Source organism: Mastigoproctus giganteus, chromosome 6 (assembly GCF_048544385.1).
Source record: "Mastigoproctus giganteus isolate SK-2022 chromosome 6, ASM4854438v1, whole genome shotgun sequence".
Lineage (NCBI taxonomy): Eukaryota > Metazoa > Arthropoda > Arachnida > Uropygi > Thelyphonidae > Mastigoproctus > Mastigoproctus giganteus.
In genome coordinates, this window is record NC_143580.1 from 42,918,539 (window position 1) to 42,938,093 (window position 19,555).

General features: G+C 33.2%; 1 protein-coding gene across 1 annotated transcript in view; it reads left to right on the forward strand.

The window, feature by feature from the left end:
• Window positions 1-324: 324 nt before the first annotated feature.
• Window positions 325-19,555, forward strand: part of LOC150084200 (transmembrane protein 209) — a 115,119-nt gene continuing 95,888 nt past the window's right edge. The window contains exons 1-3 of the mRNA XM_090375090.1: window positions 325-360; window positions 9,478-9,610; window positions 13,457-13,518. Coding sequence (XP_090231216.1) covers window position 360; window positions 9,478-9,610; window positions 13,457-13,518 — 196 coding nt within the window. The 5' untranslated portion in view covers window positions 325-359. The remainder of the gene's footprint in view (window positions 361-9,477; window positions 9,611-13,456; window positions 13,519-19,555) is intronic.

Genomic DNA, 19,555 nt, shown 5'->3' on the forward strand with positions numbered 1-19,555 from the left:
AAATGCTTCAGTTGATATCTTGTTGACCGGTGTTTAATAATGTTTTCCCTTGTGATAAACTTTTCTTTGTAAATATGGGTTTTTCATCCAGTGAACAAGTACATTGACTTTTTTTTTTTTTTTGCGATAACGCTATGAGATACCAATGTATTGGTTCAGAAAAATAAACTGACTAGTGTCGTTCAGAAAAATAAACTGACTAGAATTCACACGATTGTCAGTTGACATATATGGGTGCTAATTTTGGGCTATTATTAATTTAATATTTAAACAAGTAATGTTAGAAATTAGAACAGCTTTTATTTGTTTTGTTGTGTTTCAATTTTCAAAATTCGTACTGTACTTGTTAGTTGGGGGAAAGTGAGTTCTAGTTATTTTATATCTAATTTTAAGAATTATAAATAATTTTTGTGCTTATTTATAGTAACTCCGCTGACAACATTTCTAAACTGTATTCTCTCATAATAATTATTTCTTCAACCGTAAATAGCTGGTTGAATAAATTTACTCGTTGGTAAATCTTTAGAACTGAACCACGATATACAAGGGTCAACGTGAAATAATATAATTTACAAGCATTAATTCGAAAAATTGATGCCATTTGGCAGTAATTTTATATCAGTTAAAAATGATGTAATAGTGTTTACTTTCAGCGAATAAGTTACAAAATTAATTAGCGCTGTGCCATTTCATACAAATTACGAATAAGTGGAAGCGATATATTCAAGTAATGGACTGGGCAAGCTCAATGCTGATGGGATTTTTTTTTTGTTTTTATATTATTATATTTAGCCATATGTTGCGAGGAAGCTTGAGGGTTTTGCTGCACCAGCCAAAAAAAAAGAGAAAAAAATTCTGAGTTACCCTGAGAGAGAAACAAGAGTAAAAGGGAATCGTCAAGGATGGTGATATCCAGCTCAGGATCCTAGGTGCACCAAGCCCATACTCACATCTGGTGAATTCAAACTTGTTCAAACTACATGCATGAGGGGAAATAAATTCAAATGGAGGAATTATGGAAGCAGAATAGATGGGCAGTGCTTGTAGCCATCTTGTGGTTGATTGCTGGAACAAACTTTCACCCGTTGTGGAAGTGTATAGCTTGAATAAATTCAAAGAACTAGGGAAACTGTTGGAAAGGATGGACAGGTGAAATAGAAAGTTGTTTTTTTTTTTTTTTTCCATTTTGTAGGAGGCGGAAATTGGTTACATCGACAATATTTTGTCGATGTAACCTTTGAATATTTAAAAATTAAAACATTTTTATAAATAACATTAACAAAAGTTTCTGAATAATATTCTTTTATGATGTTCAGTCTTTTATTTTTATAAATATTAGTTTATTTTTTGCACTTGAACCATTCAGGGTATGTTGCAAGGTCTGTGTATCTTTGTAAATTTTGTATAAACCTTCATTGCTATATCTTTGCTCATGATATTGTTTTCTCAGTTTTATTCTTTATGTGTTTGTACAATTTCAGTTTTATTAGGTGTAACATAGTAATTTTTCTGGTTTATTCCAATCTCATATTTTATGTTGGTGCATGATCCACTAACAGGCTGTTCAACTTGGTTGTTTCTCCATATTTTATCTCTCCGTTCTCCATATATGTTGCACAGTTTTTTGCCTTGCTGCTTGATCTTTTTTATCTTTTATTTTTCATCATATTCAAAAATATTGCTGATGGTTCCTTCTTTCAAAATAATATTGTTTCATTTTATTTATTACATTTAACCAAAGCAAGCAATAAATAATTTTGTTTTGGTTAATTTAATATAAATTACTCACTTGACAAACTATCTTTTATATTTGAGGTTTGAAATAAAATTATTAGATGTTCTATTCCTGCTGAGGCACTGCCGTCCATGGATATATATATTCGTATTCATTCATTTTTAGTTCAATTTTACATCTTTGCTTGCCTTGCCCTTTTACATCTTTGCTTAACCTTTAGTATAAATTTATGTCCCCCCCCCCTTTCTTACTGCAGTAGTGCAGGGGCTACAGCTGCTTATCTTAGAAATTTCTGAGTTGAGGATTGTCAAAACACTAAGTTCTTCCTTTGCTTACTGGAGTGCCTTATAGCTTTCCTCAAAGAGATGGGGCATTGGCAGCCAAATCTTTCCTTCATTTTTTCCAAAGTGTGTTTTTGCCATCCTTTCTCCATATACGTTGCACAACCTCTTTTTCCGCTCTATTAGTTTATTTCTTTTCTAAATTCATTTCAATTTGTGAGAGCTTTAATCCAGTAAGGCAGACATATCATCTTACTGTTTTTCCCAGAGTTTTTCATTTCTGGAAGTTCTTTTCTGGTATGTTATATAATTTCTTTAGAATAAATTTATGTCTGAAAGGAAACTTACCTTCTCGCTGACATTTTGTAATTTTCATTATTTTTTTCCGATTCATTCACTTTATGTAAGTTGGACTTTATCTCTTTAAAATTTTATTAAAATTGTCAGGTCCCCACCCCATTTGGTCGGTGGCTATAAGAATATTATATATACAAAATGGGATATGTTATGCTCAGTATTGGTTCTTTGTTGATATTGAATGTCTGGCTTCCAAGCACTGCAATTTTCAGAGCTGAAGTCTTTTGTGGTAAGAATGCTCCTTTGTATTTTGACTAATCTTTTTGCTCTTCTCTGTACCCATTCCAAGAGATCCGTATATTTTTTAAAATGAGGCTTCAAGTCTTGTATGCAGCACTCAAGGTGTGGTCTAACTGTTGCCTTATGCAATGGGATAATCACTGCCTTGTCCCTGTTGACAGAATTCCTATATATCATTGATAGAACTCTGAGCTGTGCTAGTAGCCAGTCTGCTCTTCTCAGAGAACTTTGTTCTATGAGATTACAATTACCCTTAGGTCTCTTTCTTTACTGCCACCTTGAATGTTATACCACCTAACTGGTACATTATTCTGGAATTATGCTGCAACAATCTGCACATCTGCCCTGCAACCATCTTTGTAGGCCGCCGTAGCCTAGTGGTCAGGTGTGCGGGTGCATAAGAACACGTGCCTTGAGTGACTGGGGTTCAAGCCCATGACTGCTGAATACGGTGCTGTTTCTTGTAATCTGTCTATCTTGTGAACTCCTCTGACCGTTTGGTCGTCCCGGAGTATAAACAGAAAATTTATTTATTTATCTTTCCTCAATTTGAATTTATGCCCACTCATGTATGTAGTCTGAGCAACAGGAAGAATACCATCAGCACCGAGCTTGCTCAATCCATTCAAAACCTTAAAAACCTCGATCAGATTACCTTGCAGGTGCCTAGCCAAGAGACCAATTTTCAGAACTTAAGCCTTTCTTGGTCAGCACAACCCTTTGTTCCCCTTACTTACCAGTCTCGTTGCCCTTCTCTGTACTTGTTCCAGCAGCTCTACATCCTTCCTAAAATGAGGCTGTCCAGACCTGTATGCAGTACTGAAGGTGTGGCCTGACCATTGCCTTATACAAGAGGACAATCACCTCCTTATCCCTGCTAGCAAAATTCCTGTATATCATTGAGAAGACCCCCATGAGCCATCCTGGCAGCCTATCTGCACTGCTCAGAGAACATCATATCTGACTATCCCAGTTCTTTTTCATTTTCCACTACTTTGAGTAGTAGTAGCACACAGTTGGTACGTTAATCTGGGATTACTGTTACCCGTATACAGTACCTTGCATTTGTCAATGTTAAACTTCAACGACCATTTCTCAGCCCATCTACTTAATTTTTCTAGATCTTATTGCAGTAGCTTATCTTGATTACTCTTATTAACTGTTCTGCCAACCTTTGTATCATCTGCACTTTGGTATTCAGCCCTGATATACCTTCATCAATATCGTTAATAAATAGAAAGAAACAACGATGGGTCCAGTACTGAACACCCAAAACTCCACTAATAACATTAGTCTGCAAAGAGCAGTGTCCATTAATAACCACTCTGTCTTCTCCCACTCAACCATCCCTTTATCCTTAGCAGAACTTGCCCTTAATGCCATACTTCCAAATTTATGCAGCAGTCTTATGTTCAACAGTATAAAAAGCTTTCCTGAAATCCAAGTACTGTTTATGATATAAAAATTATTTTTTGCATTCATTTCCTTGGAACAACCATCTGTTGTTGTGAAAGTGGATAATTTGAATAAATTTAAGGAAGAACTGAACAAATTATTAGAGGGAAGAGATGAACAGGTGATATGGGAAGATTTTTTTTTTTTTTTTTTTTTTTTTGCTGATGCTTTATAAGCCTGCTTTCTTGCATCATTTGCTAATACTAACATGCAGTACTTTGCATGTTAGTATTAGCAAATTAAATCTCAATTGCCACTTCTCACCCCATCTACCTAATTTTTCTAGGTCTTGTTGCATTATATGTCTTGATTCCTGTCATTAACCAACTATCATATCATCTATAAACTTAGACAATAAGCTTAATATATGCCTTCATCAATATCGTTACTAAACATTGTAAACAGTAAGGGGTCCATCACCAAAAACCCTGAGGGGCTCCATTAATAATGTTAGTCCAAGGAGAGTAGTGCTCATTGATAACTTCCTTCTTGTTTCTTATCCCATTATCAATAAAAGTAAATTGCCCTTAATGCTACACTTCTCCAGTGTGCACAGCAGTCTTTCATTTCAAACAGTGTTAAAGCTTTACTGAAATCTAAATATATGATGTCAAAATTATTGTTTAGACAACGAGATTCGTCAGACAGGCATCCCCTCCTCCTTTAACAAACCCATGCTTTTATATTCACATATGGTCTTGTTAAAGGGTATTGCAAGACCATATTCACATATGGTCTTGCAATACCCTTTAACCACTGGTTCCATTATTTTCCCTGGAACAGAAGTCAAGCTTACAGCTCTATAATTCATTCCCCTTTGTGAATAGTAGACATTTGCAACCTGTAATCTATAGGAATATCTTCCCCAAATCCAAGAGTGCTCTCATAATTATAGCCAAGGCTTACATCTTTTGCTACTGCTTTTTAATATAACTTGATAGATCCCATCAACCTTAGATGCCTTATTTACTTTTAGCTTCAGCATTTATAAGACATTATGCTCTACTGGCCCACTCTGACCTGTCTATATAGTTGTTCATTATACTTGTGACAGTCATTTTGGCCTATAGTAGACTCCTACTCTCATTTTAGTTTTCCCAATGCTTATGTCATGCCAAACTGACTTGCCTTGCACTAGTCACCCAGACACACTGCCCTAGATTCTGTGTGCTTCTGAACAGAGTATTATTTATTCCCTCCCATGTCTTTTCTGTTCACTGTATTGAAATTGCACAACCCTTGTCTGTATGGCACTGTTTCCATTATCCATACTATGCCAGTACTCAAAATCATCAGATTTGTTTACTGTCCTCCTAGCATTAGCAAGTGTATGTGTACCTGTTTTTACTTTTAGTAACCCTAACACAATCTTGTGAAGATCCCCAACAAGCCTAATAATTTCTGACACCTTGCTTTACAGGCTGATGTATGTCCCAATATAATAAGCAGTGCAAGAATCACTTTCCCCTCTATTGGTGACTGTTTTTAATCTATTATTCATGCAGTCATTTGGCATTTAAACACAGTATTTTATTTAAAGAAGAAAAAACAACACAGTGGTTGTAGTATGTTGTTTTATGCAACACAAACTGTCATGTGGCCCTGAACTGAAAAGAGAGCATCACATATGACTACTGTGTTTTGTTTTCCTTTTTCTTCAATAAAATTGGTGCATGTTAATTTCAGAAGTATAGTGATGACATTTTTAGATTAAACTGGGAATGGAGACCAACATTCCCATTTGAGAAAAAAAATAGTTGATCAGGCAAAATTTGAATTTAGAAATTGTAACTTCTTAAGAAGTAATACTTAATCCAACCTTTACAACAAATTCAAAAATTTCAGAACAAATGTGACAAAAAAGGTCCAGGAGACAAATTGCCTAAACTTAATAATAAGGTAGATGGATATTGCCTTTTAATCGAAACACTATATTATACATGATTTTGTATGACTACAGGTAGAGTACGTGAGCTTTGTATATGCTATTTAAGCCAACTAGGTTATTGACCTGTTAAAAGAAAAGTTAAAATATATATGTTATAATGTTTAAAAATTGATTGCATACCATGCATCCAAAATATTAATGCTATTTAATCTGATTCCTTTGGGTAGTCATTCTTGAGGCACTTAATTTCAACTTCTCAGTTTGAGTAAACAGTGAGAAAGTATTTGAATGCAGTAATATGTTGGGTTGTTTTCATTTGTTGAGCTAGTGAATTGATAGTATTTTGTGGCTGCCTCATCTAATTCTTTTAATTTCTCGACTAATTTAAAAAGATATTAACAACTTAGGTAGAACTGTGGATGATAGTATTTGTTTTTAAGTTGGACATAAGACTAAGCTTAAAACCAAGTGCTTGGAATTTTGAGAGAGTAGATGAAGTATTGGGCTTCAAATTTAATTCCTTTGGTTCTGGGATTTTAAAGAAATTTATATGAACTCATGGATGAGTGCACCATTGTTTTGAACACTTATCATTGGTTTAATGTTATCACCTTTATGGAAGTCCCGATCAAATATATATTAATACATAGAAAAAACATTGTTTGTTGTAATCACCGCTTCGGGTTTATGTTATCACTTTTGCATTATCATGGCAATGGAAGCGATTACATAACTTTCTAATTATTTCTTTAACTCCGACATGTTGCTTGGCTGGTTACTGATGTTGCTTCATACATTTTATATCGCATGTTGGACAGACTACTTGTGTGATTGAAACTTGCTAATGTTATCTGGTCTCAATCACACAAGTTGTCTGTCCAACATGTCTATTAAAGTTTCAAGACAACAGGATACCCATAATGTTTTATTCATACACATTTTATATGGTTGTCACTGTCGTTACTTTGTGAAAGAAAGTGCTGTCTATATTTCTACCAATATGACTTTTACAATAGAGCATTAACTCTTTTCTAATTGTTGGTTTTAATATTTTCTTTATTTGTTTTTAATGGTTTTTATGGATTTCCAGAAATATTATAACAGTTGGATTTTTATTGATGACTGTTTTGAAGAAATAGTGTAGTCAAATTTAAATTGCTTATTTTAAAGTTTTTCTTTTTTTCTGTCCTCTTCCCCCTTTTTATGTACACATTTCTGTTCTGCTTTAATAAACAGCATTGAACACCTGCATTCTTGTTTCTTCGGTTATTGTTATCTAGCTGAGTACCAAAGTGATCACAATAAGTGACTTCTGCTATATATATATATATGTGAATATGAGTTAAGTTTATAGTGGTAAGAGTTTTTAAAGCTAAAATATGATATACTAGCTTATCAGGTAAACCAAAAACCATGGCGGGTACCCAAAGTGACCTGGAAAAAATCAATATATGCCATGACATAAGCAATAAATTATAAACATATATAAAAATACCATTAAAATGTTAATTATGGCAATAAGATACTTTGAAAGGGACTTTTTCGAGGGCTAACCCTTTCAATGTATCAACCATAATTAACGAGCTATCCGTTTCTGTAGTCATCGTCCAGCATAACTATGTCCAAATATATGTAAAATAGTAGTAAGCTAGAGCCAAAAGGTAGTGACGAGAATAAAATTTTGTTAATTAATCCCAAATTTAGCAGTAAGCTGGCAAGATGACTGTTAGCCCGACGGATAGCCAAAATTTAAAATATATATATATATATATATTAGAATGATATCAATGTCAGTTGTATTATTCCTCAATGTTTTTAATTTTAATCTACATTGTTAATTGTGCTGGAATTGAAGTGGTTTTGCTTGTGAACATATTGATAAAACAGCAGAAATGGGTTAGCAAAGGTTGCATAGTGATCACATCCACCACTTCATGCAGCGAAACTAGGACCGTTATGAGAATGTTGATGTGCCATTGTATAAAGTATGCTAGTTGGCATCTACATTTTAAAAAAATTTAAATATACATTTTTAATATTAAAAAATGCCTTATTCACTGTAGTGTTGAAATAAAGGATGGCATAAAAAAGTCAACAATTTTGAATTATTTCTCGTTTGTTTTTAGGTTATAAAATGACACAATTTATATTGGGGTGTGCACGAGAAGGAAATTGGCATCAAAGGGTTAAGAGTTAAAACATTAGAAGTTGCATTAGAGATTACAAACCACTCTGGAATATTGCTACCATACTGCTGTATGGTAGCAGAATTCCAGAGGGTTTGTGATCTCCATTTTTCAAAACATATTTTAATCAGATTTATATGGCTTTCATAGAGTAGAAATGCTAATAATTTATATTCTTAACACAATTTTTAAATTTGTGTAACTCAGCAAGACCCCCCCCCCCCCCCCCCGCAGTGGAGTTTGTTTGCTAAACTTAAAAAATTTGAAAGAAATTTTCTCCGTAAATAAAACATTCCTAAAAATAGTGTATACATGTTATGAATTGTGTACAATTCCCTAAAATTTCTCCTCAAATATGTTACTGCTAATAAGTGACTCCATCCAATTCATGTCTCTTAAGTTGATAGTTACACCTTATCAGTTAGTTCCTTTGTGAAAATTTTTTTTTATAAGTTAATTTCTTATGCTGCTAACTAAAATTACTTGGAATTTCAATTATATGGATGTGGTAATCAGAAATTATTTTCTTAAGAGAAAGTTATTGTTACTACAAGATAGACAGAATGTCTGTTATCCTTTGTAGAAATGGTAACCTTATTAATTATAATACTCCTTTTACACACAATATAACTTGACACAACATAGACATAAACCTTAATTTTCCAGAGAATCTATTTGTGCTCTGTCATTCTCATGACAGAGAAAAATTGCGCATCATGTTCTGTGTGTATTTTCCAATGTATGTGTGGAGTGACATGATTAAAAACAAGCCTCACTGCTTGTTTAAGGTTAACAGTGGTTTTAGTGTTGCTGTATAACAATCTCCGTTATGAAGCCAGAAGAAATTATCACATGTTGACAGGCCCGGGTTTCAGTGAAGCACCCATTATTCCATGATGTAATTGCTTGTATTACTCATTGTTATGTTTACCTAATCTACAAAAGGAAAATGAGATTAGATGCTGCACACACTCATTTCAAGAGCTGACAGGACATTGTGGGTAACAAGGCTCTTTTTTGTCATGTCATATCTACAAGGGGTACTGTAACGTAACCTGCCCACTCTGTAGATAATTTTAAAAATGGTTGCATTGAGGAAGCCTTATAACAGTAATATATGTTGATGTACATTTAATGCATTAGTGATAGTGTAGTTAGAATATTATTCTGATCATAAACTGATCACATGGGCAATTAACATTTTTTTTTTTTGTTATTGACTCTTAATGATAATATTTAGTTTTTTGAATAAACCTGAATTGGATGTTGGTATTAATTAGGCTTAAAAACACAGTTATACATTAAACATAACTCATTTTAATTTTGTACTTACAGTGGACCGCAGTTTGATCCGGACACTTGCAGCCAGTGAAATTCTACACAGAAAAGTAGCACTACAGAAATCTAAATTAGCTTTGCCTAGGGCTGCTATTAACCTAGTCCTTTCATTAGTTCTGTATGCAGATATGTAAGTAACACTTGGTTTTTTTTTTTTTTTTTTTTTATTTGTGATTTATATTATTAAAAAAAAAGGATACCTTAACCATGTTAATTTTTTTTTTTAAGTATAATTCCATACCTGATTAAAAAGTACAGTTTTTAAAATGGAAAAGTATAGCTATACAAAAAATTCTTTAAAGCTCTGTTTATGCAAAAAGTTAATTTTAATTGTTATAATTTTCTTAAGTGTACGAGTAATTATGGTCCACCCACCCAAGATAGTCCCCTCCTCTGAAACTTTTCAGGAATAGTCTATTTGTCTAGCATGTGGAATCCATTATGGCACAAGACCCAACTTGCAGTATACAGTGTGCACGCAGTTTATAAAAATATACAAATAGATGGACTCGCATTGGCATTACAGAGAAAAAATATTTGTGTAAATTTTTCTATACTATTTATTTTATCTAGCTGTTATTTTATGCCATGAAATAATAAAAATATATAAAATTATAAGGGTCACTTTATTTTTGAAATTAACTATACAAAGTCAGAACTTCAAAATTATAAAATAGATGATGCTATTTGATCTTGTTGAAATTTATTAATAATAATAATCCTTTATTTGCAAATGTGATGTTAGTTACATAAATATGAATATATAGTATATAACAAGAATATTTGCATGTTGAGGCAAGAATGGTTTATAAAGACCAAAAGCTCCAGCTAAAAATTATTTCATATGTTGCAATTTTTGGTTTACACTTTAAAGTGTATACCATAAGCATAGAAAAATAAGCCAACGGGAATTAAATTGCATAGTTAATGCAGTCATTTTAGCTCCCATCAGAATACACTTACCTTCACAATAAGTTGCTGTGGTATTGTACTGCTTTCATGCATAGCATTGCCAAAAGATTAATCTGACATTTATTTAAAAGATGAAATACTGTTATCATAGCTTGTTTCAGGAGTGGCAGGTCCATCATCATTAGTAGGTTTGTTTTGCCAAAACATATGATAGTCCTCACAGCTTCACATAAATGGATTTGTAATTAAAGCATAATAATTAAGCCAAAAAAAAAAAAAAAACATATTCACTTTATTTGTTCAGCCCTTATAATTTGTCTAATCCTTGTTTAAATTTATTCAAACTATTCACTTACACAACACCAGATGGAAGTTTTGTAAGGGAGCAATTTGAACAAATTGAAAGGAATAGACAGATTATTAGAGGTGATGGATAAATGAAGTGAGTAGTTTTTTGGCTGATGCTGTAAGCTTGTTTCTTTTCTTGCATCACTTTACCCTTACTAATGCTAATATTAATACTAATTATTACACCTTAATTGCGAGTTTTAAGAAACATAAATATCTTTTATTTTTAGGTTCATTTATATGCTTAAGTGCTTCTCTTCACCATGTCTGTCTGTCCATCCATTTACATGTAACAACTTGAATTCCAATGGATGGATTTTCATGGAATTTTATATTTAGCTCTTTTAGAAAGATTTGTCAGGCCAACCCAAATTTCATATGATAAATAGAAATCTGGCGATTATTTCTTTTTTTTATATATACAGTAAACCCCCGCTATTCGCGGGAGTTACATTCCTGAGAAATGTCGCGAATACTGAGTTATGGCTACCATAGTAATAAAGGGGTTCCGTTCCAAAGTATGAAATATATAAGAAAAACTAGTCTAAAATTTTGTCTATGTATGTATTATATGTACCTTCATAATATGACTATGTACATAGACAGTATATAGTGAAATGCAAGCATATGGCATCGAAATGAAAATAAGAAACAATTTAATATTAAATGTAATATTTATTAGAAATTTCAAACCAGCGCCTTTGCTAGCAAAAAAACTTATCCCGCCAGTGCTATCACCAGTTTCGCTAAAGTGTTGATAAAGGAGTTTTGCTTTTTCACGAATGATGAGTGAACTTAATGGAATTTTATTTTGAGTTCAGTCTTCTATCCACAGATTTAAAGCCTTTTCCATTTTTTTCTAATTTAACATCACGAGTTAGAGTAAATTTTTGAAGCAATTAGCGCGTTTTCACGGACACTACGGCGAATTTTTTCTTCCGATTTTTTGATTGATCGTACCGTTGACTCATTGATTTTATAATGCTTTGCCACTGAGGAGACACTTTCACCATTAGAAATTTTGTCTAATAACTCAATTTTATTCGCCAATGTCATCACCTTTGATCTTTTCACATTTCCCTTGTTATTCTTAGCAATATTTTTGTACGAGTAAAAAAGAACTTGTCCACAATAAAGTCACTTTCTTCCGTTAACACACTCGAAAAAGTCTGTTTTAAACTGCAAAACAGTAGATTTATCACTTTTGTAAGCATATCAATTTATAAATTGATAAATTTATTCAATTTATAAGCATATAAATTAAAAGCAAACGACGAAACCTTCCATGACAAGCGCATAACACATACTGAACAAGGATTAGCGAGAAACATCCAAGCTCGCGATTTTGTTGCCCCCCACCCCCACCCACTGAGCGCTGTTTTGACTGGGAAAGATAATTTTAGCCACACCCATGCTTTTTTATGGCAGAAAATATTCACGGCACTTTAAAATTCACATTTTTTTTAGGTTTCACTTTATATTAAATCAGCGATCGCGAAACCGCGAATAGCGGGGTTTACTGTATATATATATATGTATATATAAAAAAACAAACAAAAAACATGCATTGAACTTCTGTTTCATATAGTGGATACATCTAATTTGGTCATGTGCAGAGAGGACCAGTTCACTCAAGTTTGTCTTACTTGGGTGGGCTATAATGATACTGTATTTTAGTAAATATTTGCATCAAAAAGAAAACCAAAGCATTAAAATGCTAATGCACATGATACGTATGAGAAAATTGATTTCCAATCAATAAATCTTATACATACAAATCAGGAAAGTGAATGAGGAACATAACAAATATCTCTATGTTATAATTTTTTTAATATGTGAGCGACTAATGCATGGGCATGGCTTCAGCAATACAAGCCAAAAATATCTTAAGTTTATTTGTTGACAAGCAATCGGGGATGAGACAGACAATAATGGAATCATATTGCACTATCAACCCAAACACATGGCCTCATTTACATTTTGGCTTACAGCTACAAAGACTGATATTGAAGATAGGAGTTATTGTGACATTGATACAAAATATCAGTATTAACATAAGCTTTTATAATGGAACCTAGTTGATTATGAGAAGTCAACAGATCAATGGTTTATTGTTCAATCTTAACTGGTGAGAAATGGAGTAACACATTACTATTCCTTGTGGCCACATTTTTACCTTTTGTTTTCAATAGATAAGTTCCCCCCCCCACATGGTTGACTTTTGCTGTGATGAGCAGTGTCACGGACAACTATTCAGTTGTGTTGTTCTTCACACAGATCAGAATAAGCTAATCTTTGGGTGTGGCATCTGTACATAGCTCCACCCTATTTACTGGTATGATTTTTATTTAAGCTAGAGATACACTTAAAAAAAATTGATAGTTTAATCTCAAGATCTTCTATATTTTTAAAATGTGATTGCCATCCTCCAATTGATTGTGGCACTTCACAAATAAGTAATACTAGCTCTTCTCAGCAGGGAAATGTTTATTGTTGCTATACAGGCAACTTATTGATGGTGTTGCATATATGAGATATGTTCCAATATAGCAAATTTGTGATGTGTAATCATGGTAAACCTTGTGCCATCCACTAGTTGGCATTGACTTTTGATCTTATGCAGATACAAAGAGCAGGATATAACATTAGGATTTTGTTCAGCCTAGTGATTGTTATACTGATGTTCATATTTTTATTTATTTTTTTATTTTTTCAGAGGGCAAGGATCATGTTCCCGATTTTTTGATGATTCCTATTCTTCTTTTGTGTTTTATTCAGGTATGAATATTTTTACTCATTCATCTTTATTTTCAATAATTCTTTAAAATATGAGATTTTCTTTTAATGTGAAGCTGCTATATGCTATATAATAAATATTTATTATAAATAGTATAATGTTTATATATGATTTCATGTGCACTTTGTCAATCTGTTTAAAATCTTCAGCCCTGGGTTGAACTTTGAGTGGTTTATAATTATGAGAAGTTTAAATCAGAGCAATTATTGAGATTGACCAAGTACTTTGTCCCCGTCTTCAGTGGTAATGAAATAATCCCCATGAAAAAAAAAATCAAACACTGTAATAGTACTATAGAATTATATGGGACTATTTCAAAGCAGAAGTTGAAATCAAATAAAATTTATACATTTTACTGCATATGATTCTCAATCATGGGGATCATTTTGCCCTTCATCATCATCAGCCATTTTCAATCCACTGCAGGATGAAGGCCTCTCCAGCAACTTTCCAGTTCCTTTTGTTTTGTGCAATGGCCATCCATTTACTACCCACAAACTCATGAATTTCATCTGTCCATCTCCGTTGTTCTCTTCCAGGTTTTCTCTTAGCTTCTCTTGGGTACCATTCTGTTATTTTCTTAGTCCATCATGTCTTCAAGCTATGTGTCCTGCCCAAGACCATTTTAGTTCTTTAGTTTTGATAAGAATGTCCTTTACTTGAGTTTGCTGCCTAATCCATGTGTTTCTGTTATCTAACAGTGATTCCCAATATAGTTCATTCCATTCTTCACTATGTAGTTCTCAGCTTCTCTTCCATTCTTTTGGTGAGTGCCCAAGTTTCACTTCCATAAGTAATGGTCGAGAGTATACATTGGTTCATTATTTTACGTTTCAGACAAACTGGGATATTGCTCCTCAGTATGTGACTATATTTCCTGAATGCTATCTATCCAAAATTTATTCTTCTCTTGACTCCCAGCCATTTATCATTAATACAGCTAATGACTTGTCCCAGATAAGTATGACTCCACCTTTTCAATTACTGCTCCTTCAATCATTATATCCCTTTCTGTGGCATACTTGTTCATCATTACTTTTGTTTTAGCCATATTCATCTTTAGTCCAAAATTCTTACTAACTGTGCATAACTGATTAAGATTTTCCTCCAATTCTTTGGGATCTTGGCTTATGACTACAATATCATCTGCAAATCGTAAATGGTTTAGGTACTCTCCATTCACATTAACTCCTTTCTGCGACCAGTGTAATCTTCTGAAAGCTTCCTCAAGGGCAGCAGTAAACAACTTCGGAGATATTGTGTCTCCTTGTTGAACTCCTTTCTCTCTCAATTTTAAATTCATTACTGTCTTTGTCTAGTCTAATAAAAGAGGTAGCATTCTCATATATTTTCTTCAAAATCATAATTAGATAGTATGAATCAGAGCTGTAATACTCAATATGTTCTACGTTGATAATAATATTAGTAAATTAATAAGAGGAGTTTACCTCAATATAGTACGTGGAACACTTCCGTATGATACCCTCCAGAAATTAAAACGGAAAAAACGAAAAAATCGACAACTTACCGGTACATTAAAGTAAAATATAAATAATTAAATAATCAATTTAACACAATTCAAAATCAATTCAAAACAATTAAAATTCAAATTAACGCAATTAAGGAAGGAAAATCGTTTTGAATATTTTTGTTAGATTCTTTTAATTGCGTTAATTTGAATTTTAATTGTTTTGAATTGATTTTGAATTGTGTTAAATTGATTATTTAATTATTTATATTTTACTTTAATGTACCGGTAAGTTGTCGATTTTTTCGTTTTTTCCGTTTTAATTTCTGGAGGGTATCATACGGAAGTGTTCCATGTACTATATTGAGGTAAACGCCTCTTATTAATTTACTAATCAAAATCATAATATATGGGGTATCTATGCCTTGTCTTTCCAGTGCCCGAAACATTGCCTTAAGCTATATGGAGTCAAATGCCTTTTCATAATGGTGTTTTGTATTAATTTGCCTTCTCCATTAGCTGTGACATTACATGAAGGTGGTCCATAGTTGAGAATCCTGTCCTAAGGCTAGTGTGCTCTTTTGGTTGATTCTCATCAAGTATTCTTTCTAATCTGTTAGTAATGACCCTTGTGAACAACTTGTAGATGTTGGATAACAAGCTAATTGGTCTATAATTTCCAATTTCTGATTTATCTCCTTTCTTATGCAGCAAAACTATGATTGCATTATTCCACTCCTTAGGTGCCACACCTTTTCTAATGTATTTTGTGAAGAGACTTGCCAGTTTTTGTGTTATGTCTCTTCCTCCCAATTTTAACAACTCTACAGTAACTTCATCTTCCCCTGGAACTTTCTGATTTTTCATTTTCTTCAATGCATGTTCTACTTCATCAGGAAGGATATCGGGTATGTTGTATGTGTTACTAATTTGCGATTCATCTTCTCCACTGCTGGCATCATTCCCTAGCTCCTTGTATAACTCTTTATAGTAGTCTTCTGCTATTTGAATTATGCCTTCTCTGCTGTTCATAAGTACACCATCGCTATTCTTCAGTTTCAGTATCATTTGTCTTTCTGTATTACTGCTAATGACTGCTGATTTAAATCCTTTGTTTTCCCTTAATGCTTGTTCTACTTTTCTTGTGTTAAATTTTCTTATGTTCTCTCTGAGTCTCTTTCTAATGGCTTTGCATAACTCAGTATACTCAATTTTCTCCCTGTCAGTGTTTTTCTTGCTCTTCATTTGTCGTCTTTGATTCGTCATGACAAGAGTTTCATGACTGATTTTTTTCTTCTTTGGATTTCTTTTTACCTATAGGTGTCTTGGGCTTTATCACTTTCAGAAAGTTGTAATATTCCTCGTCGATATCTTGGTCCTGAACAGTCTGCAGAAGCTCAAACTTGTTCTTAAGTTCTAGTACATACTGCTTTTTCTCCTCTTCTGTTATCCCAAAGACCTTTGTATTATTTACTCCATTCATTAATTTTTTTCCTTTCTTTTCTTACATCTATATCAAGTGTGTATCTTACTATTCTGTGATCACTTCCAACATTTACCTTGTTCAGGACAGTAACATCATTCACGATATATCTTCTGTTAGTGAGGATGAAGTCGATTTCATTAGTTGTTAATCCATTTGGGCTCTTCCATGTCCACTTTCTGTTCACCCTTTTCTTGAAAAAGGTGTTCATTACTGACATTCCTCTAGATTCTGTAAATTCCACAAGTCTTTCACCTCTTTTAATTTCTTTCACCAATTCCAAAATTTCCTATAGTTCCCCTTTCTTCGCTGTTTTGTCTCTTTCCACCCTTAGCATTGAAGTCCCCCATAATGATAGTGTAGTGAGTTTTCTGTTATCTAGAAGACTCAATTTCGGTGTACATTTCTTCAACCTCTTCATCATCATGGCTCGATGTTGGTGCATAAATCATTATAACCTTTAGCTTATACCTCTTAGAAATCCTGAGTAGTAGTCTTGACACCCTTGGTGATGTACTTTTGAATTCCAAAATGTTGTTTTTTTATATCTTTATGCCCTTTGTCCTTACTAAAGGCAAATACTTGGCACTAAATCTTGTGCTATGTTCAACTTAGAAACCAGTACCATTATGCACATTTTCTGCCTAAATTGCTAATATCTTTTTAAAGCGCACAGCATCACCTAAACAAGCAAATCCCCTATCCATTTAAAAATGAGACCACACAGCCAGGCACCAGTTTCTAATCTGTGGGCTTCTCGTCAGCTGGTAGATAGCTTCTATTGGTGAATGTACATTGAACTATAAATAAGCATTCTAAGCGAACAGCCAAGTTACATTATGGTAGTAATAAAATACATAATTACAATGGTATAGGACTATATGGAGAATATTTCAATGTAGTGGTTGAAATCAAATATATTCATACACTTTACTCATTTGAATGAGTTTAAATTCATATTAGAATTATTAGTAGCAAATGATGTAATGAAGCAAGCTTATACATCACCAAAAAAAAAAAAAAAACCAACACTTTCCATGTCACCTGTCTATCCCCTCTAATTACACTAACCAACAAAAAATATTTTTTGTCATACCTCTGCAATGAAAATATATGATTTTGGAGGAAATAAATGCACTGATTCCGAAAATCACCATAAAAATCTCTATCACGTCTACATCAAAAGATGTACCAACATTTTAATATTAAAATAAAGGGATATATACATATAATTCAAGTTTGTAATACATGTGTAAAAAAAATATTATACGTTCTCTAACTCATTTAACTTCGGAAAAAATATCATAAATTATAATGAAATAGTTATATTTCAATAATATATAGTCAGCATACCTGTAATTGTCCTTAAAAAATGTTTGCTACTAAGGGATTTTCTCTTGTATTCTTGCTTACTCTCCCTCACAAAGAACCAGCAGTAATCCCCCATCATTACAGGATCCCAGCGACCTTGGTACCACTTTTGGTTTCATCAAAATATTTCCTTCGTGGAAATATCTTGATGAAACCACTCCCCTTGTTCATCACTCGCATCTCCCAGACTTTCGGAGAAAAATTCGAGATGGGAATGAAGGAAATTAATTTTCAATGACATTCGACAGCCCATGTTTTTGTAGTGCTCGAGTAAATTAGACACCAACATTTCATAATTTTCTTCTTTCCTATTGCCCAAAAAACCATGTACTACTGCCCTAAATGATTGCCAAGCTGCCAATTCAGCCTCCTTTAACTGGTTCCAAACACATCATCTTTCAGGAGTTTCCTAATTTGGGGTCCTACGAAAATTCCTTCCTTAAGTTTGGCATATGTTAAATTAGAAAACACACTTCTCAAGTATGCAAATCCATTACCTTCTTTATCTCTAGTCCCTTCACAAAATTTTTCATCAATCCAAGTTTGATGTGCAGGGGTGGAAGAAGAACCTTGTTTGATTGCACTAAAGGAATATATTTTTCATTACATTGTCCTGGTATGAACTTGTCCCAGTGTTGCACAACATAATGTTCTTTGGTTGCACGGCTGTTCCACAAGCACAAAAAAACAATATTTATGAAAGCATACCAACAAGCAAACCAATAACCTTAAGATCACTGCATATGTTCCTACCATAATTCTGATATTTTATAGCATGTAGAATCTTAGACGTGCTTTCATGACTTTTTTTAAGTCCAACTGAATGAAACACAGGAACTGATGAAAATTTGCCATTATGAAGCAAAACTGCGTTTAAACTTAATGAGGCATCTACAAATAACACCATTCATCTGACTTATGCATGACACCTAGTTCTTTCAGAAGTCCAATAATGTCTCTGCAAAAACACATACAGGAATACCTCGCATAGCGCGGTTAATTCGTGCCAAAAAAATACTGCACTATGCGAAACCACGCTGATCGAGGTATTATTAGTATGTATTTTAATGTAATGCATTCCGACAATTTGATTATATGGGTCGAGTTGCAAAAATATATCGGTGTTTGTTTACTATAAATTTAAGTACAGTTGAAATGATTTTTATTGCAGTATGTACATACCAAAAAAATATAAGTGAAGTATGTACTGTATTTTTATTTTGAAAAATAACTGATCAGCTTAGTTTGCACAGTTTTTTTTTTTTCTTCTTTTTATCTGCATACATCTCTTTATAACATCGAATGTCAGTTTGCAACGCCTACCTTACTTTCATACCTCATTCGATGTTTGGATCTAGAACAACTCTCAGCGCCATTACATTTCTTCTTTCCACTCATATTTGTGTATAAAGGTGTAACGTTTTTAAAAAATAATCTTTAATAAAAATACACAGCGAAAAATATTTGTACAGCTTACACACAATCAATGACCTCACCGCTCGGAATCTAGAGTGTTTACTAATGTATGAATGCTAGCAGAGTCCGTGTATAATGGGAGTTTCGACAACAGTCAGAATGGCCTTGAATCCATAATGCATTGGCCTACGTACTGGCATTATAATACATACATACATATCAAATGTAGTTGTGCGTAACGCGATTAATTTTTTTTTTCAATTTGTAAACCGCGCTATAG